Source organism: Mastacembelus armatus, chromosome 13 (genome assembly GCF_900324485.2).
Source record: "Mastacembelus armatus chromosome 13, fMasArm1.2, whole genome shotgun sequence".
NCBI classification, from domain to species: domain Eukaryota; kingdom Metazoa; phylum Chordata; class Actinopteri; order Synbranchiformes; family Mastacembelidae; genus Mastacembelus; species Mastacembelus armatus.
Window position 1 is genome coordinate 11,778,184 of NC_046645.1, and position 20,392 is coordinate 11,798,575.

The window sequence follows — 20,392 nt, forward strand, 5'->3', positions numbered from 1 at the left end:
TGTCACCCCATAGTGTGGGTCCACGGAGATAATACATCACTTCTGTTCTATTGTTATTATATTCTACATTTTTTTTATGCTGATCCAAAAAATATAAATACATGTGCAATCTTTTGGACTGAGGTAAATGTGATGCCACCCAGTAGTTTAGCTCTCTCAGACAGGATGATGTCCACACAGAGGTGGCCAGAGCAGGGCTTGGCACTTTTACAGCTGCTGCTAGTAATGTCTTTTTCTCAGGCTGAGGAGCCAGTGTGCAGGCAGAGAGGAGATCCTGAGAATCCCCAGATTTGTAAAGATGGGAACATTATTTTGGGGGGAATCTTCTCTTTCCATAGCAGCTGGAAAGAAAGACAGGATACCTTCAGACACAAACCACTGCCACTGAAGTGTACCAGGTAAATGAAAACATTTTGTTCCATATTGAATATATAAGATATATCTAGTTGTACAGATAAAAAGCATATACAATTTATCAAACTGAGTTTTTAGAATTTATTCCCTGTGTGTATTAATACTGTCAGGAAATATGAATTACTGTTCTGCTGCTTCTGTTTCAAGTAGAACTACTAGCACAATTTTGTAAAAATAAATGTCTGTAAAGTTTAAATTTCAGAGATTTCCAGTTTGCCCAGGCTATGATTTTTGCCATTGAGGAGATTAATAACAGCACAGACCTACTACCCGGCATCTCTCTGGGCTATAAGATGTATGATGCTTGTGGCTCTGTTGCCAGAAGTGTGAGGGCTGCACTGGCCTTGGCTAATGGTAATGAGGCTGTTTCTGCACCAACTGAGGAACAATGTACTAAACCTGCACAAGTACAGGCCATCATGGGGGATACCTCTTCCTCTCCTTGCATGGCCATAGCTACTGTCATTGGACCCTTTTATATCCCAATGGTGGGTAAGGTTGGTAAATTATGTAATAATTTTTAAGAGTTACTAATAATCTACCAGTTTTGAGGTGGTCAGAACAAATGTGACTGTGAATAATATATTGTTTTAGGATCTTAGGATATACTTTCTTTGTCTTTCAGATCAGCCACTTTGCCACCTGTGCTTGTCTCAGTGACAAAACCAAGTACCCATCCTTCCTCAGAACAATACCCAGTGACTACTATCAGAGCAGAGCCCTGGCCCAGTTGGTCAAGCACTTTGGGTGGACTTGGGTTGGAGCCATTAGAACTAATGATGATTATGGTAATAATGGCATGGCTACATTCACAGAAACTGCACAGCAGCTGGGCATCTGTCTGGAGTATTCTGTACCTTTCTTTAGAACAGATTCACCAGATAAAATAAGAAAGATAATTGACATTATCAAAGCTTCATCCTCCAAGGTGATTGTAGCTTTTCTCTCACACATGGATATGGATGTGCTAATACATGAGTTAGCTAAAAACAATATGACTGGATACCAGTGGGTAGGAAGCGAGGGATGGATCCTTGATTCCCAAACAGCAGAAATGGACAGGCATCACATTCTGGATGGTGCCATAGGACTGTCCATCCCCAAAGCACATGTCAGTGGCATGAGGGAGTTTATATTAAATGTGAAGCCACTCAATTCATCTGGTCATGAAATATTTACTGAGTTCTGGGAGACATTATTTAGCTGTAAGTTTAAGCAATCAGAGTCATCAACAGGAAGTGAGAGAGAATGTACTGGACATGAAGATCTGACTGGAGTGCAAAATGGCTTCACTGATATGTCACTGATGCCTATATTTAACAATGTCTATAAAGGAGTTTATGCTGTGGCCCATGCACTTCATAGTATTCTTGGCTGTAATAAAACATGTCAGTACAAAGGGCAGCTAGATCCATTAACGGTGAGTTCTACAATAAATACTCAAGATCTACCTTTTACATTAATAAAAAAAGCACAGAAAAATAAATTTCCACCATGCTGATCAACCAACAGGTCAACTTTAATACCTATCTTCTCAGATTTTACAACATATAAGAACAATTCATTTCAAAACCAAGGAAGGAGATGAGGTTTACTTTAATCAGAATGGAGATCCAGCAGCAAAGTATGAAATTATAAATTGGCAGCCAACAGAAAATGGCATTGTGGACTTTGTCACAGTTGGTCTTCACAAAGCGTCTTTACCTGCAGACAAACAGCTGAAGGTGCAAAATAATTCCTTAGTGTGGACACAGAACTCTAAACAGGTAAAGTCAATATGATGATTGTAATACTTTATTACAGAATAATGATCCTAATTGTATTATTGTTACTGTATCATACAGGTGCCTGTGTCAGTTTGCAGTGAGAAATGTCCCCCAGGAACTCGCAAGGTTCTGCAGAAAGGAAAACCTGTCTGCTGCTATGACTGTATAAGATGTGCAGAGGGAGAAATAAGCAACACCACAGGTCCAGTAAAAGTTATTGTGAGGTTTTTCACTTTAGTGTGTACATGACATAATACTAATTTGCATTAATTTTTATGACAAAAACAAAGTTTGGAGTGAGTCAGCATTCAGCCATCTGAGAGAGGAGGAAAAAATTAGTTAAATAATATTATGAAATATTTTAAGTCAGTAAAACAAAACTTCTTACATTATATACTTACTGTCTGTCTTTGTGATAATCCATTACTGAGTATGCCATGAATATGTATAAGTACAAAGCAAAAAACAGAACAGAAACTGGCCTTCTGAGCAAGTCTGACTCCTGCTTTCTTGTCATGTTTCAGACTCTATCACCTGTGTGAGATGTCAACCTGAATTCTGGTCAAATGAGAGAAGAGATGCCTGTGTGAAGAAGGAGGCAGAGTTTCTATCATATGAAGAAATTATGGGAGTGTTGCTCACTGCAACATCCTTATTTGGGACATTCATGACTGTTGGTGTTGCAGTCATTTTCTTTAGACACAGAAAATCTCCTATTGTCAGGGCCAACAACTCTGAGCTGAGCTTCCTGCTACTCTTCTCCTTGACTCTGTGTTTCCTGTGTTCTCTGACCTTCATCGGCCGGCCCTCTGACTGGTCCTGCATGCTGAGACACACAGCATTCGGCATCACCTTCGTCCTCTGTATCTCTTGTGTTCTGGGGAAAACTATGGTGGTGTTAATGGCCTTCAGGGCTACACTTCCAGGTAGTAATGTGATGAAATGGTTTGGGCCTGTACAACAGAGACTCAGTGTCCTGGCCTTCACTCTCATACAGGTTGTTATTTGTATTCTCTGGTTATCAATTTCTCCTCCTTTTCCATTAAAGAATTTTATGGGATTCAAGGACAAAATCATCTTAGAGTGTGCCCTGGGCTCAGCTCTAGGCTTTTGGGCTGTACTTGGGTATATAGGTCTTCTGGCCATCTTTTGTTTTATTCTTGCTTTTCTGGCCCGGAAATTGCCTGATAACTTTAATGAGGCCAAGTTTATCACCTTCAGCATGCTGATATTCTGTGCAGTTTGGATCACTTTTATTCCAGCGTATGTCAGCTCTCCTGGGAAGTTCAGTGTTGCTGTAGAGATATTTGCTATTCTGGCCTCCAGTTTTGGACTTCTCATTTGTATTTTTATTCCAAAATGTTATATTATCTTACTGAAACCTGAGAAAAATACAAAAAAGAACATGATGGGAAAGGTGGCACAAAAATAATCTTGAAAATAAAATATGGCCACGAGGTAAATTAGTGACATTACAATTTTCACTTCATCATTTTTGATATTTTCAAGGAGAGATTTACATGCATATTTATTTTATTGACTTGTATTGTGCTACTGTTGTATTTTCCTTCTGCATATTATTTACTTTTTGATAAAGGATATGGAGGTGACAGCATTTATTACAAACAATGTCAACCAATTATGCACACATAAATACAGAAAGTTAATCTAACTGTTGAGTCATGGCAACTGGCCTTTCACTTTTTAGGTCAAAAAGTTTCACCACCCATCCAAATGGCTTCATCAGTCTTAGAAAAATCTGCTATGGAACCTCCAATTTATCTTGCAGGTTGGTTTCACTCCAGCCCCTCGTCTCATAAGCTCACTAGGTGAGCAATGTAAATCAGGTGAGAGTCGTTAGACCCACACTCCTGAATTGGTTTCAATTCACACCTGGCCTGAATAGGCTCCTTGGGTGAACACAAGAATTGTTCACTTAATGAGCATAACAAAGTTTATGTTTAATGTATTTTGATACAGTTTATAAAAGAAAAAATAATTCCACAGGTCCATAGCAAAAAAAAAATTGTTATTTGTCATTTTTCTGGTTAAATAATTAATTGCATGACTTCCATACTACGATAATTACGAAACTAATATACAAATATACCAGCTTTACACAATCATAATTAGCTTACAGAATAATCTCAGGGATAGTTACTGCAAGATCACAAATACATCCTGAAAAATATGTCTGGTGTCTGAAAAATACGTCTGGCCATGAAAAATACGTCTGGTCATAAAAAAATGTCAGGTCTCTGAAAAATACACATGGTCCTGAAAAATACATCTGGTTTTCTGCATTCACTTTGCATAAATGTGAAAATATGAATAACAAACTTTATTGATCACACCCATTAAATTATACTGGAGGAAAAAGTAAGTGAACCCTTGCAGTTGACAGCTGGTCTCCTTGACTATAGTTGTCTGCTGGTCTCCTTTAGTAGCAATGACTTCAACAGAGAGTTTTCAGTATCTCTGGATCAGCATTGCACAGCGTTCAGGAGGAATTTTGGACCATTCGACTTTACAGAACGTTGATTACATACTGCAACCCAATATTCTATGAATTATGCATTAAAACAAATTGGTTACGGTAAGGAAATAAAACAAATAAATACATACATATATATATATATAGAGAGAGAGACAGAGAGTGAGAGAGAGAGAATGAGAGAGAGAGCGAGAGAAAGAGAGAGAGAGAGAGAAAGAGAGAGTATGTTTTTGTTTGTGTGTATATATATATATATATATATATATATATATATATATATATGTGTGTGTGTGTGTGTGTGTGTGTATTTTTTACACTGATCCAGCATGTATAAATAGCTGTGCAATTTCTTAAATTCTGATGCAAATGATGCCACCCAGTGGTTTAGCTTTCTAAGACATTATGACGTCCACACAGAGGTGGCCAGATTGGGGCTGGGAACTTCTGCAACTATTGCTGATTGTATCTTTCTCTCAGGCTGAAGAGCTGGTTTGCAGGCAGAGAGAGGATCTTAAGAATCCCCAGCTTTCTAATGATGGGGACATTATTCTGGGGGGAATCTTCTCTTTCCACAGCAGCTGGAAAAACAGACAGGATTCCTACATGTACAAACCACTGCCACTGGAATGTACCAGGTAAACTACAATGTAAAAATTCTTAAACATTCAAGAGAAACCGGAAACAGACAAGAACTGAGCTAAAATTAAACTATTCTATGTTGTATTAATACAATGAAATATTTTAATTTACTGTTGCATTGTTTCTACTTCAAGTTTCTACTAGTACAACTATGTAAATCTGTTTGCATTAAGTTTAAATTTCAGAGAGTTCCAGTTTGCTCAGGCTATGATTTTTGCCATTGAAGAGATTAATAACAGCACAGACCTACTACCTGGCATCTCTCTGGGCTATAAGATGTATGATACATGTGGCTCTGTTGCCAGAAGTGTGAGGGTTGGACTGGCCTTGGCTAATGGTAATGAGGCTGTTTCTGCACCATCTGAGGAACAATGTACTAAACCTGCACAAGTACAGGCCATTATAGGAGAGACCACTTCCTCTGTGTCCAGGGCTGTAATTACTGTCATTGGACCCTTTTATATCCCACTGGTGGGTAAGAGTGGTAAATATACATACGATTCAAACTGTTTATTGTCATATGTATAGTAAAGAAAACATGTTTCGCTGTACAATGAAATTCTTTCTTTGCTGTCCACAGTGAATGCCAAATACATATAATAAATAAATATGTAATTGTCAAAATCATTATTCTGCAATTCTTTTAGCTGCTCAGAACAAATTTTACTCTATCAAAATATTTCATCTTTGTATTGGAGGTTAAACTCTTTTTCTTTTAGATCAGCCACTTTGCCACCTGTGCCTGTCTCAGTGACAAAACCAAGTACCCATCCTTCCTCAGAACAATACCCAGTGACTACTATCAGAGCAGAGCCCTGGCCCAGTTGGTCAAGCACTTTGGGTGGACTTGGGTTGGAGCCATTAGAGGTAATGATGATTATGGTAATAATGGCATGGCTACATTCACAGAAACTGCACAGCAGCTGGGCATCTGTCTGGAGTATTCTGTACCTTTCTTTAGAACAGATCCACCAGATAAAATAGGAAAAATAATTGACATTATCAAGGCTTCAACCTCCAAGGTGATTGTAGCTTTTCTCACACAAATGGATATGGATGTGCTAATACATGAGCTGTCGAAACACAATTTGACTGGATACCAGTGGGTAGGAAGTGAGGGATGGATCCTTGATTCCCAAACAGCAGAAACAGACAGACATCACCTTCTGGATGGTGCCATAGGACTGTCCATCCCCAAAGCACATGTCAGTGGCATGAGAGAGTTTATATTAAATGTGAAGTCACTCAATTCATCTGGTCATGAAATATTTACTGAGTTCTGGGAGACATTATTTAGCTGTAAGTTTAAGCAATCAGAGTCATCAACAGGAAATGAGAGAGAATGTACTGGACATGAAGATCTGACTGGAGTGCAAAATGGCTTCACTGATATGTCACTGATGCCTATATTTAACAATGTCTATAAAGCAGTTTATGCTGTGGCTCATGCACTTCATAGTATTCTTGGCTGTAATCAAACATGTCAGTACAAGGTGCAGCTAGATCCATTAACGGTGAGTTCTACAATAAATACTCAAGTTCTAAAAAAACAAAAAAAAAATTCAAAAATAAATTTCCACCATGCTGATCAGCCAACAGGTCAACAGCGGTATGATTAACTACATTAATACCTATTTTCTTAGATTCTACAAGAAATAAAAACAATTAATTTCAAAACCAAGGAAGGAGATGAGGTTTACTTTAATCAGAATGGAGACCCAGCAGCAAAGTATGAAATCATAAACTGGCAGCCAACAGAAAATGGCATTGTGGACTTTGTCACAGTTGGTCTTTATGATACATCTTTATCTGCAGACAAACAGCTTAAGGTGCAAAATAATTCCTTAGTGTGGGCACAGAACTCTAAACAGGTAAAGTCAATATGATGATTGTTATACTTTATTACAGAATAATGATCCTAATTGTATTATTGTTACTGTATCATACAGGTGCCTGTGTCAGTTTGCAGTGAGAAATGTCCCCCAGGAACTCGCAAGGTTCTGCAGAAAGGAAAACCTGTCTGCTGCTATGACTGTATAAGATGTGCAGAGGGAGAAATAAGCAACACCACAGGTCCAGTAAAAGTTATTGTGAGATTTTTCACTTTAGTGTGTACATGACATAATACTAATTTGCATTAATTTTTATGACAAAAACAAAGTTTGGAGTGAGTCAGCATTCAGCCACCTGAGAGAGGAGGAAAAAATTAGTTAAATAATATTATGAAATATTTTAAGTCAGTAAAACAAAACTTCTTACATTATATACTTACTGTCTGTCTTTGTGATAATCCATTACTGAGTATGCCATGAATATGTATAACTGCAAAGCAAAAAACAGAACAGAAACTGGCCTTCTGAGCAAGTCTGACTCCTGCTTTCTTGTCATGTTTCAGACTCTATCACCTGTGTGAGATGTCAACCTGAATTCTGGTCAAATGAGAGAAGAGATGCCTGTGTGAAGAAGGAGGCAGAGTTTCTATCATATGAAGAAATTATGGGAGTGTTGCTCACTGCAGCATCCTTATTTGGGACATTCATGACTGTTGGTGTTGCAGTCATTTTCTTTAGTCACAGAAAATCTCCTATTGTCAGGGCCAACAACTCTGAGCTGAGCTTCCTGCTGCTCTTCTCCTTGACTCTGTGCTTCCTGTGTTCTCTGACCTTCATCGGCCGGCCCTCTGACTGGTCCTGCATGCTGAGACACACAGCATTCGGCATCACCTTCGTCCTCTGTATCTCTTGTGTTCTGGGGAAAACTATGGTGGTGTTAATGGCCTTCCGGGCTACACTTCCAGGTAGTAATGTAATGAAATGGTTTGGGCCTGTACAACAGAGACTCAGTGTCCTGGCCTTCACTCTCATACAGGTTGTTATTTGTATTCTCTGGTTATCAATTTCTCCTCCTTTTCCATTTAAGAATTTTATGGGATTCAAGGACAAAATCATCTTAGAGTGTGCCCTGGGCTCAGCTCTAGGCTTTTGGGCTGTACTTGGGTACATAGGTCTTCTGGCCATCTTATGTTTTATTCTTGCTTTTCTAGCCCGGAAATTGCCTGATAACTTTAATGAGGCCAAGTTTATCACCTTCAGCATGCTGATATTCTGTGCAGTTTGGATCACTTTTATTCCAGCGTATGTCAGCTCTCCTGGGAAGTTCAGTGTTGCTGTAGAGATATTTGCTATTCTGGCCTCCAGTTTTGGACTGCTCATTTGTATTTTTATTCCAAAATGTTATATTATCTTACTGAAACCTGAGAAAAATACAAAAAAGAATATGATGGGCAAGGTGGCACAAAAATAATCTTGAAAATAAAATATGGCCACGAGGTAAATTAGTGACATTATAATTTTCACTTCATAATTTTTGGGATTTTCAAGGAGAGATTTACATGCATATTAAACTTATTGACTTTTATTGTGCTACTGTTGCATTTTCCCTCTTTATATTATTAAATTTTTGATCAAGGATATGGAGGTGACAGCATTTAATACAAACAATGTCAACCAATTATGGACACATAAATACACAAAGTTAATCTAACTGTTGCGTCATGGCAACTGGCCTTTCACTTTTTAGGTCAAAAAGTTTCACCACCCATCCAAATGGCTTCATCAGTCTTAGAAAAATCTGCTATGGAGCCTCCAATTTATCTTGCAGGTTGGTTTCACTCCAGCCCTCGTCTCATAAGCTCACTAGGTGAGCAATGTAAATCAGGTGAGAGTCGTTAGACCCACACTCCTGAATTGGTTTCAATTCACACCTGGCCTGAATAGGCTCCTTGGGTGAACACAAGAATTGTTCACTTAATGAGCATAACAAAGTTTATGTTTAATGTATTCTGATACAGTTTATAAAAGAAAAAATAATTCCACAGGTCCATAGCAAAAAAAAAATTATTTGTCATTTTTTTGGTTAAATAAGTAATTGCATGACTTCCATACTACGATAATTACGAAACTAATATACAAATATACCAGCTTTACACAATCATAATTAGCTTACAGAATAATCTCAGGGATAGTTACTGCAAGATCACAAATACATCCTGAAAAATATGTCTGGTGTCTGAAAAATACGTCTGGCCATGAAAAATACGTCTGGTCATAAAGAAATGTCAGGTCTCTGAAAAATACACATGGTCCTGAAAAATACATCTGGTTTTCTGCATTCACTTTGCATAAATGTGAAAATATGGATAACAAACTTTATTGATCACACCCATTAAATTATACTGGAGGAAAAAGTAAGTGAACCCTTGCAGTTGACAGCTGGTCTCCTTTAGTAGCAATGACTTCAACAGAGAGTTTTCAGTATCTCTGGATCAGCATTGCACAGCGTTCAGGAGGAATTTTGGACCATTCGACTTTACAGAACGTTGATTACATACTGCAACCCAATATTCTATGAATTCGGCATTAAAACAAATTGGTCACGGTTAGAAAATAAAACAAACAAAAACATACATATATATATATATAGAGAGAGAGAGAGAGAGTGAGAGAGAGAATGAGAGAGCGAGAGAGAGAGAGAGAAAGAGAGAGTATGTTTTTGTTTGTATATGTGTGTGTGTGTGTGTGTGTGTGTGTTTTTTTTACACTGATCCAACATGTATAAATAGCTGTGCAATTTCTTAAATTCTGATGCAAATGATGCCACCCAGTGGTTTAGCTTTCTAAGACATTATGACGTCCACACAGAGGTGGCCAGATTGGGGCTGGGAACTTCTGCAACTATTGCTGATTGTATCTTTCTCTCAGGCTGAAGAGCTGGTTTGCAGGCAGAGAGAGGATCTTAAGAATCCCCAGCTTTCTAATGATGGGGATATTATTCTGGGGGGAATCTTCTCTTTCCACAGCAGCTGGAAAAACAGACAGGATTCCTACATGTACAAACCACTGCCACTGGAATGTACCAGGTAAACTACAACGTATAAATTCTTAAAAATTCAAGAGAAACCGGAAACAGACAAAAACTGAGTTAAAATTAAACACTATTCTATGTTGTATTAATACAATCAAATATTTTAATTTACTGTTGTATTATTTCTACTTCAAGTACTACTACTAGTACAAGTAGGTAAATCTGTTTGCATTAAGTTTAAATTTCAGAGAGTTCCAGTGTGCTCAGGCTATGATTTTTGCCATTGAAGAGATTAATAACAGCACAGACCTACTACCCGGCATCTCTCTGGGCTATAAGATGTATGATACATGTGGCTCTGTTGCCAGAAGTGTGAGGGTTGGACTGGCCTTTGGCTAATGGTAATGAGGCTGTTTCTGCACCATCTGAGGAACAATGTACTAAACCTGCACAAGTACAGGCCATTATAGGAGAGACCACTTCCTCTGTGTCCATGGCTATAACTACTGTCATTGGACCCTTTTATATCCCACTGGTGGGTAAGAGTGGTAAATATACATACGATTCAAACTGTTTATTGTCATATGTATAGTAAGGAAAACATGTTTCGCTGTACAATGAAATTCTTTCTTTGCTGTCCACAGTGAATGCCAAATACATATAATAAATAAATATGTAATTGTCAAAATCATTATTCTGCAATTCTTTTAGCTGCTCAGAACAAATTTTACTCTATCAAAATATTTCATCTTTGTATTGGAAGTTAAACTCTTTTTCTTTTAGATCAGTTACTTTGCCACCTGTGCTTGTCTCAGTGACAAAACCAAGTACCCATCCTTCCTCAGAACAATACCCAGTGACTACTATCAGAGCAGGGCCCTGGCCCAGTTGGTCAAGCACTTTGGGTGGACTTGGGTTGGAGCCATTAGAACTAATGATGATTATGGTAATAATGGCATGGCTACATTCACAGAAACTGCACAGCAGCTGGGCATCTGTCTGGAGTATTCTGTATCCTTCTTTAGAACAGATCCACCAGATAAAATAGGAAAGATAATTGACATTATCAAAGCTTCAACCTCCAAGGTGATTGTAGCTTTTCTCACACACATGGATATGGATGTGCTAACACATGAGCTGTCTAATCACAATTTGACTGGATACCAGTGGGTAGGAAGTGAGGGATGGATCCTTGATTCCCAAACAGCAGAAACAGACAGACATCACATTCTGGATGGTGCCATAGGACTGTCCATGCCCAAAGCACATGTCAGTGGCATGAGAGAGTTTATATTAAATGTGAAGCCACTCAATTCATCTGGTCATGAAATATTTACTGAGTTCTGGGAGACATTATTTAGCTGTAAGTTTAAGCAATCAGAGTCATCAACAGGAAATGAGAGAGAATGTACTGGACATGAAGATCTGACTGGAGTGCAAAATGGCTTCACTGATATGTCACTGATGCCTATATTTAACAATGTCTATAAAGCAGTTTATGCTGTGGCTCATGCACTTCATAGTATTTTTGGCTGTAATAAAACATGTCAGTACAAGGTGCAGCTAGATCCATTAACGGTGAGTTTCACAATAAATACTCGAGTTCTAAAAAAACAAACAAAAACTGCAAAAATAAATTTTCATCATGCTGATCAGTCAACAGGTCAACAGCGTTACAATTAACTACATTAATACCTTTTTTCTTAGATTCTACAAGAAATAAAAAAGATTCATTTCAAAACCAAGGAAGGAGATGAGGTTTACTTTAATCAGAATGGAGACCCAGCAGCAAAGTATGACATTATAAACTGGCAGCCAACAGAAAATGGCATTGTGGACTTTGTCACAGTTGGTCTTTATGAAGCGTCTTTACCTGCAGACAAACAGCTGAAGCTGGAAAATAATTCCTTAGTGTGGGCACAGAACTCTAAACAGGTAAAGTCAATATGATGATTGTTATACTTTATTACAGAATAATGATCCTAATTGTATTATTGTTACTGTATCATACAGGTGCCTGTGTCAGTTTGCAGTGAGAAATGTCCCCCAGGAACTCGCAAGGTTCTCCAGAAAGGAAAACCTGTCTGCTGCTATGACTGTATAAGATGTGCAGAGGGAGAAATAAGCAACACCACAGGTCTGGTAACATTTAGTGCAAAGTTTGGATTTTCATTGTGTAACTATCAGTAATTTGCATTATTACCCATGATGTATTTACATGTGTACTGTACGTGCATTTACATATAACCAATTTTTTTCAAAAATAAGGTTGAAAAAAATTAGGTCAATCTGCATCTAGATTTAGCATTGGTATTTGCAAGCTTCTTTCACTTTCAGCTCTAACTTCAAATGATTGAGTTTCTGTACTCAGAGCTTTGACAAAAACAGGAAAACTGATGTAAACAGAATATTATAAAATATTTTAATAAACAGCTAAACATCCTACATAATACAATATACATATGATGATAATTCATTAATGAGAATGCCATTATTTGGTAATCATTTAGTGTCATTCTAAGAATAATAAACGCTAGTCATAAAAAAGAAAAGAAACCATTCTACTAAGCAAGTCTGATAACGGCTTTCTTATCATGTTTCAGACTCTATCACCTGTGTGAGATGTCAACCTGAATTCTGGTCAAATGAGAGAAGAGATGCCTGTGTGAAGAAGGAGGCAGAGTTTCTATCATATGAAGAAATTATGGGAGTGTTGCTCACTGCAACATCCTTATTTGGGACATTCATGACTGTTGGTGTTGCAGTCATTTTCTTTAGACACAGAAAATCTCCTATTGTCAGGGCCAACAACTCTGAGCTGAGCTTCCTGCTGCTCTTCTCCTTGATTCTGTGCTTCCTGTGTTCTCTGACCTTCATCGGCCGGCCCTCTGACTGGTCCTGCATGCTGAGACACACAGCATTCGGCATCACCTTCGTCCTCTGTATCTCTTGTGTTCTGGGGAAAACTATGGTGGTGTTAATGGCCTTCAGGGCTACACTTCCAGGTAGTAATGTCATGAAATGGTTTGGGCCTGTGCAACAGAGACTCAGTGTCCTGGCCTTCACTCTCATACAGGTTGTTATTTGTATCCTCTGGTTATCAATTTCTCCTCCTTTTCCATTTAAGAATTTTATGGGATTCAAGGACAAAATCATCTTAGAGTGTGCCCTGGGCTCAGCTCTAGGCTTTTGGGCTGTACTTGGGTACATAGGTCTTCTGGCCATCTTATGTTTTATTCTTGCTTTTCTTGCCCGGAAATTGCCTGATAACTTTAATGAGGCCAAGTTTATCACCTTCAGCATGCTGATATTCTGTGCAGTTTGGATCACTTTTATTCCAGCGTATGTCAGCTCTCCTGGGAAGTTCAGTGTTGCTGTAGAGATATTTGCTATTCTGGCCTCCAGTTTTGGACTGCTCATTTGTATTTTTATTCCAAAATGTTATATTATCTTACTGAAACCTGAGAAAAATACAAAAAAGAATATGATGGGCAAGGTGGCACAAAAATAATCTTGAAAATAAAATATGGCCACAAGGGCAAATTAGTGACATTACAATTTTCACTTCATAATTTTTGGGATTTTCAAGGAGAGACTTACACGCATATTAAAATTATTGACTTTTATTGTGCTACTGTTGCATTTTCCCCTCTTTATATTATTAAATTTTTGATCAAGGATATGGAGGTGACAGCATTTAATACAAACAATGTCAACCAATCATGGACACATAAATACACAAAGTTAATGTTTAATGCATTTTGATACAGTTCATAAAAGAAATAAATCCACAGGTTCATAGAAAAAAAAAAGGTTTAATTTTTTTATCTTTCTTTTAGTCAGATAATTAATTGCATCACTTCCATAGTAATGATTTTTAGGAAATGAATGGACAAATATTCCAGTTTTACACAATCATAATTGGTTTACAGAATAATCTCAAGGATACTTACTGCAAGATCAAAAAAGTAACTGGTTTTCTGCATTCATTTCTCATAGGTGTGTTCTCATCAATATTAGGATAATAAGACAAAGAATTCTAATTTTTTGTGTCTTTACTGATCACAATCATTAAACATTCACAATACTGGAGGAAAAAGTAAGTCAACCCTTAAAGTTAACAGCTGGTTGAAACTCCTTTAGCAGCAATGTCTTCAACCATGCGTTTTCAGTATCTCTTGATCAGCACTGCGCAACTTTCAGGAGGAATTTTGCATTATTCCTCTTCACAAAACGTTGGTTACATACTGTAACCCAAAATTTGGTGAATTGTATGCAGCCCTCTGAGTTGTCGTTAACGGGTCATATTTCTTCTTCGTGCCTGCACAATGAAGAGAAATTCGTGTAAGCCCACATATTGTGCGTCCCTTCACTCGAACCGAGTTTCTCAATCACGTTTGCAACTCTCAGATGTAAGTGGAAGTTCAGGCAATCTGTTCCCTAAGAACTGAACCGGTCTTTTCTTCAACCAGCTTAAGGGACCAATGGGGCTCACAGCCCAGAGGGTGGCGCTCAATTCACAGAATCTTGAGTTACAATATGAAACCAATATTCTGTCTCATTGGAGCACAGCCCCTAATAATCCTCATCACATAGGAGAAAACCCAGAAAAGAAGAAAGAGTTGCAACAGACCACCCACCCAAAGCAAAGCGAGTGCCAGGTGGAATGCATAAACACCAGCATAATAAAGATTTGAGCCCTGAGTTTGGCCGCAGGTTTTCCCAGTCAAACCGGGCATCCTGGGGTGGCTGGGCCAGCTCGGTGGGTGGACAGGGAGCTTACAATCATTAGCCGCCATTGTGATGATGTCAGGAAGCTCCTGTAGGAGCTGGCCCATTGGGGGTAGAGGAGACATGCAAGAAGGCAGAGTTGTCTGAACTACCGCTCATGTCTGAGAGCTGCAGATGTGATTAAGACACTGGATTCAGGCAAGGGGGGGCCCACAGCAGCTGGGCATAGACAAATTTCTCTTCAGTGCTTCATCTCAGACACATTTGTAGGATGTCTAGTGTGAACGACTTTCTTGAGGTCATTCCACAGTATCTCTGTGGGGTTAATGTTTGGCCTATGACTGGGCTACTCCCAAAAGGTGCATTTTCTTTTTCTGAAACTATTCCATGGTGGATTTACCGTGAAGCTTAGGATCCTGCTGCATCACCACACTTCTACTAAGCTTCAACTGGTGGTGAGCCACACTGACATTATGCTATTATTATTTTTCTATCAGTTATGGGATGTGGTCCACGCCCTAAGGCAGCAAAGCAAGATTCCTCACAAACAATACATCCTAAAACATTTTCCCAGTAAAATTGCTGACTGTCAAAGTTCTCTTTGGCAATCTTCAGGTCAACAGCAATGTTTTATCAATTTACTTTTTTTGGAGAGCAGAAGCTTCCTCCACGATATTTTGCCATGAATTACCTTCCGCAGAGTTACAGAAGTGGCTTGATTGCAGTTATTGCCTCAGAAGATTGTGCAACAAAATATTGAGTTAAGGGTACGATCATTTCGTCCAGACCAGTTTCATTAGTTTTTTTTAATGCTTCTATTTAACCACAATTCAAAAGCAATGTCTTAATTTCATCATTTAATTTTTACTTATTCATTCTATCATTATCTATACCTGCTTATTCCTATTTAGGGTTATGGGGATCTGCTGGAGCCCTTCAGAGATAGAAAGAGTACAAAAATATTTGATTAAATTTGATTTGATTTGATTTGATTTAATTTAAATTTGATGAAATTTGACTTAACTACAAGTAAAATTATTGTAAAAATCTAATCAGGTAAAACTAAGTAGCCCTTTTAAAATTTACTAAAAGTAAAAGTTACTTAGTTACTTTGCAGTGCATATAACTATTTCTATTGAATACTACTATTACTATTGATTAGGCATTATCAGCATAGGTCACTCGTATTTATATAAGTCAGTAGGGCCCTACTCACCTACTTGAACCTACTGGTAGGTTCAGAAGGTCATTACAGATCTTTATTATTGTAATTACATACATTACTTAAGTTACATCCTTCAGTTTAAGCACGACAGTTACTCAGATATATTTAGGCATTAAAACATATTGGTTAGGTTTAGGAAATGAAACGAACAAAAACATACAGTATGTATATATATTTATATATATATATGTGTGTGTGTGTGTGTGTGTGTGTGTGTGAGGGTGTGCGTGTGCGTGTGTGTGTGTGTGTGGGTGTGTGCATTTTACACTGATCTAACATGTATAAATAGCTGTGCAATTTCTTAACTTCTATTCAGATACACATGATGCCACCCAATAGTTTAGCTTTTTCAGACATTATGACGTCCACACAGAGGTGGCCAGATTGGGGCTGGGCACTTCTGCAACTGTTGCTGATTGTAACTTTCTCTCAGGCTGAAGAGCTGGTTTGCAGGCAGAGAGAGGATCTTAAGAATCCCCAGCTATCTAATGATGGGGATATTATTCTGGGGGGAATCTTCTCTTTCCACAGCAGCTGGAAAAACAGACAGGATTCCTACATTTACAAACCACTGCCACTGGAATGTACCAGGTAAAATAAAATCGAAATATCTTTAATATTTAAGAGAAACCGGACAGAGACAAAAACTGAGTTGAAATTTAATTATTTCCTGTTTTTCCTGTTGTATTATTAACATAAAATGCTTTAATTTACTATTGCATTGTTTCTGATTTAAGTATTTCTATTAGTACAACTATATAAAACTGTCTGCATCAAGTTTAAATTTCAGAGAGTTCCAGTTTGCTCAGGCTATGATTTTTGCCATTGAAGAGATTAATAACAGCACAGACCTACTACCTGGCATCTCTCTGGGCTATAAGATGTATGATACATGTGGCTCTGTTGCCAGAAGTGTGAGGGCTGCACTGGCCTTGGCTAATGGTAATGAGGCTATTTCTGCACCATCTGAGGAACAATGTACTAAACCTGCACAAGTACAGGCCATTATAGGAGAGACCACTTCCTCTGTGTCCAGGGCTATAATTACAGTCATTGGACCCTTTTATATCCCACTGGTGGGTAAGACTTTTAAACATGCAATTGTAATTATTAAAACTTATTAAAAATCTACAATTATTCTAGCTGCTCAGAGCAAAGGTGAGTGTTAATGTTTTATTGCTTTATTTTCGGAAATGATTTCTTTTTCTTTTAGATCAGCCACTTTGCCACCTGTGCTTGTCTCAGTGACAAAACCAAGTACCCATCCTTCCTCAGAACAATACCCAGTGACTACTATCAGAGCAGAGCCCTGGCCCAGATGGTCAAGCACTTTGGGTGGACTTGGGTTGGAGCCATTAGAGGTAATGATGATTATGGTAATAATGGCATGGCTACATTCACAGAAACTGCACAGCAGCTGGGCATCTGTCTGGAGTATTCTGTACCTTTCTTTAGAACAGATCCACCAGATAAAATAAGAAAAATAATTGACATTATCAAAGCTTCAACCTCCAAGGTGATTGTAGCTTTTCTCACACACATGGATATGGATGTGCTAACACATGAGCTGTCTAATCACAATTTGACTGGATACCAGTGGGTTGGCAGTGAGAGCTGGATCCTTGATTCCCAAACAGTAGAAACAGACAGACATCACATTCTGGATGGTGCCATAGGACTGTCCATCCCCAAAGCACATGTCAGTGGCGTGAGAGAGTTTATATTAAATGTGAAGCCACTCAATTCATCTGGTCATGAAATATTTACTGAGCTCTGGGAGACATTATTTAGCTGTAAGTTTAAGCAATCAGAGTCATCAACAGGAAATGAGAGAGAATGTACTGGACATGAAGATCTGACTGGAGTGAAAAATGGCTTCACTGATATGTCACTGATGCCTATATTTAACAATGTCTATAAAGCAGTTTATGCTGTGGCCCATGCACTTCATAGTATTCTTGGCTGTAATCAAACATGTCAGAAGGTCCAGCTAGATCCATTAATGGTGAGTTCTAGTCTTCACAAAATAAATAAAAAAATAAATGCAGTAAAAATAAATTTTCATCATGCTGTTCAGCCAACAGGTCAACACAGTGTTATAATTAACTACATTAATACCTATTTGTTTAGATTCTACAAGAAATAAAAACAATTAATTTCAAAACCAAGGAAGGAGATGAGGTTTACTTTAATCAGAATGGAGACCCAGCAGCAAAGTATGAAATTATAAACTGGCAGCCAACAGAAAATGGCATTGTGGACTTTGTCACAGTTGGTCTTTATGATACATCTTTACCTGCAGACAAACAGCTGAAGCTGCAAAATAATTCCTTAGTGTGGGCACAGAACTCTAAACAGGTAAAGTCAATATGATGATTGTAATACGTTATTACAGAATAATGATCCTAATTGTATTCTTGTTACTGTATCATACAGGTGCCTGTGTCAGTTTGCAGTGAGAAATGTCCCCCAGGAACTCGCAAGGTTCTGCAGAAAGGAAAACCTGTCTGCTGCTATGACTGTATAAGATGTGCAGAGGGAGAAATAAGCAACTCCACAGGTCTAGTAAACTTTAATGTGAGGTTCAGAGAAGTGTTTCTATTATTTAGTCTGTCTTTCAAAATAAATTATATACACAAATTATTTTTAATTAATTATAAATTAATTATTTACACAAAATATCACAAACCCCTTTTGCAACACAGTTCAAGTGCATCGGAAATATACAATTTTCACTACAAGATCTAAATGTCATGTAGTTTGTCTCAAAGTAAAGCTACTGAGCACCTGATCTGACTCCTGCTTTCTTGTCATGTTTCAAACTCTAGGATATTTTTATGTTGGCAATACTTTTTTAGCCCACTAATTCAGTGGACCTCAGATTCATTACAGGATTAGTAACTGTATGCCCAATTAAATAAAAGATCATTGATGGAGTGCGAATAGAAGTGAATTCTTGTTACCAGAGCTCTGACAAAAACAGAAATTTATGAAATATTTTTAGACAGAAAAATAAATAAATACCAAAACTTCCAACACTACAATGTATACTTATAATGATATCCATTAATGAGTATGTCATCATCATGTAGTGTCATTCTACTGGGCATGTCTGATAAATGCTTCAATGTCATGTTTCAGACTCTGTCACCTGTGTGAGATGTCAACCTGAATTCTGGTCAAATGAGAGAAGAGATTCCTGTGTGAAGAAGGAGGCAGAGTTTCTATCATATGAAGAAATTATGGGAGTGTTGCTCACTGCAGCATCCTTATTTGGGACATGCATGACTGTTGGTGTTGCAGTCATTTTCTTTAGGCACAGAAAATCTCCTATTGTCAGGGCCAACAACTCTGAGCTGAGCTTCCTGCTGCTCTTCTCCTTGACTCTGTGTTTCCTGTGTTCTCTGACCTTCATCGGCCAGCCTTCTGACTGGTCCTGCATGCTGAGACACACAGCATTCGGCATCACCTTCGTCCTCTGTATCTCTTGTGTTCTGGGGAAAACTATGGTGGTGTTAATGGCCTTCCGGGCTACACTTCCAGGTAGTAATGTCATGAAATGGTTTGGGCCTGTACAACAGAGACTCAGTGTCCTGGCCTTCACTCTCATACAGGTTGTTATTTGTGTCCTCTGGTTATCAATTTCTCCTCCTTTTCCATTTAAGAATTTTAGGGGATTCAAGGACAAAATCATCTTAGAGTGTGCCCTGGGCTCAGCTCTAGGCTTTTGGGCTGTACTTGGGTACATAGGTCTTCTGGCCATCTTATGTTTTATTCTCGCTTTTCTGGCCCGGAAATTGCCTGATAACTTTAATGAGGCCAAGTTTATCACCTTCAGCATGCTGATATTCTGTGCAGTCTGGATCAGTTTTATTCCAGCGTATGTCAGCTCTCCTGGGAAGTTCAGTGTTGCTGTAGAGATATTTGCTATTCTGGCCTCCAGTTTTGCACTGCTCATTTGTATTTTTATTCCAAAATGTTATATTATCTTACTGAAACCTGAGAAAAATACAAAAAAGAATATGATGGGCAAGGTGGCACAAAAATAATCTTGAAAATAAAATATGGCCACGAGGTAAATTAGTGACATTATAATTTTCACTTCATAATTTTTGGGATTTTCAAGGAGAGACTTATATGCATATTTATTTTATTGACTTTTATTGACTTGTGTTGTGCTTAAAACTTAAAAATGGCCAAAATACGGACACAAATTAGTGCCATTACAATGTTCACATCATATTTTCTTCAGACTGTCAA

At 38.1% G+C, this 20,392-nt stretch overlaps 3 protein-coding genes and 1 pseudogene across 3 annotated transcripts; all 4 read left to right on the forward strand.

Moving 5' to 3' along the window:
* The first annotated feature begins 204 nt into the window (after window positions 1-204).
* Window positions 205-3,612, forward strand: LOC113143522 (extracellular calcium-sensing receptor-like). Its single transcript, XM_026329199.1, has 6 exons — window positions 205-398; window positions 605-902; window positions 1,040-1,834; window positions 1,953-2,180; window positions 2,259-2,382; window positions 2,705-3,612. The coding sequence occupies exons 1-6, from the start codon at window positions 226-228 to the stop codon at window positions 3,610-3,612; spliced, it is 2,526 nt and encodes an 841-aa protein (XP_026184984.1). The 5' UTR covers window positions 205-225.
* Window positions 3,613-5,139: 1,527 nt separating this feature from the next.
* Window positions 5,140-8,616, forward strand: LOC113121688 (extracellular calcium-sensing receptor-like). The gene is made up of 6 exons (XM_026292397.1): window positions 5,140-5,309; window positions 5,487-5,784; window positions 6,033-6,827; window positions 6,957-7,184; window positions 7,263-7,386; window positions 7,709-8,616. The coding sequence occupies exons 1-6, from the start codon at window positions 5,278-5,280 to the stop codon at window positions 8,614-8,616; spliced, it is 2,385 nt and encodes a 794-aa protein (XP_026148182.1). The 5' UTR covers window positions 5,140-5,277.
* Window positions 8,617-10,061: 1,445 nt separating this feature from the next.
* Window positions 10,062-13,687, forward strand: LOC113121313 (extracellular calcium-sensing receptor-like; annotated as a pseudogene).
* A 2,845-nt stretch (window positions 13,688-16,532) lies between these two features.
* On the forward strand, window positions 16,533-20,181 carry LOC113145173 (extracellular calcium-sensing receptor-like). The gene is made up of 6 exons (XM_026331604.1): window positions 16,533-16,723; window positions 16,911-17,208; window positions 17,346-18,137; window positions 18,263-18,490; window positions 18,569-18,692; window positions 19,274-20,181. Exons 2-6 carry the CDS (start codon window positions 16,945-16,947, stop codon window positions 20,179-20,181), a joined length of 2,316 nt encoding a protein of 771 aa, XP_026187389.1. The 5' UTR covers window positions 16,533-16,723; window positions 16,911-16,944.
* The last annotated feature ends 211 nt before the right edge of the window (window positions 20,182-20,392 follow it).

Excerpts from the sequence above, each read along its gene's own strand:
- LOC113145173 (XM_026331604.1), top strand. The coding sequence starts at position 16,945 with ATGATTTTTGCCATTGAAGAGATTAATAACAGCACAGACCTACTACCT. Across the intron at positions 18,138-18,262 it reads TCCAGCTAGATCCATTAATG|ATTCTACAAGAAATAAAAAC; the intron begins GTGAGTTCTAGT and ends CTATTTGTTTAG. Across the intron at positions 18,491-18,568 it reads GGGCACAGAACTCTAAACAG|GTGCCTGTGTCAGTTTGCAG; the intron begins GTAAAGTCAATA and ends TGTATCATACAG.
- LOC113121688 (XM_026292397.1), top strand. The coding sequence starts at position 5,278 with ATGTACAAACCACTGCCACTGGAATGTACCAG. Across the intron at positions 5,310-5,486 it reads CTGCCACTGGAATGTACCAG|TTTAAATTTCAGAGAGTTCC; the intron begins GTAAACTACAAT and ends GTTTGCATTAAG. Across the intron at positions 5,785-6,032 it reads GACCCTTTTATATCCCACTG|ATCAGCCACTTTGCCACCTG; the intron begins GTGGGTAAGAGT and ends TTTTTCTTTTAG.
- LOC113143522 (XM_026329199.1), top strand. The coding sequence starts at position 226 with ATGTCTTTTTCTCAGGCTGAGGAGCCAGTGTGCAGGCAGAGAGGAGAT. Across the intron at positions 399-604 it reads CTGCCACTGAAGTGTACCAG|TTTAAATTTCAGAGATTTCC; the intron begins GTAAATGAAAAC and ends ATGTCTGTAAAG. Across the intron at positions 2,181-2,258 it reads GGACACAGAACTCTAAACAG|GTGCCTGTGTCAGTTTGCAG; the intron begins GTAAAGTCAATA and ends TGTATCATACAG.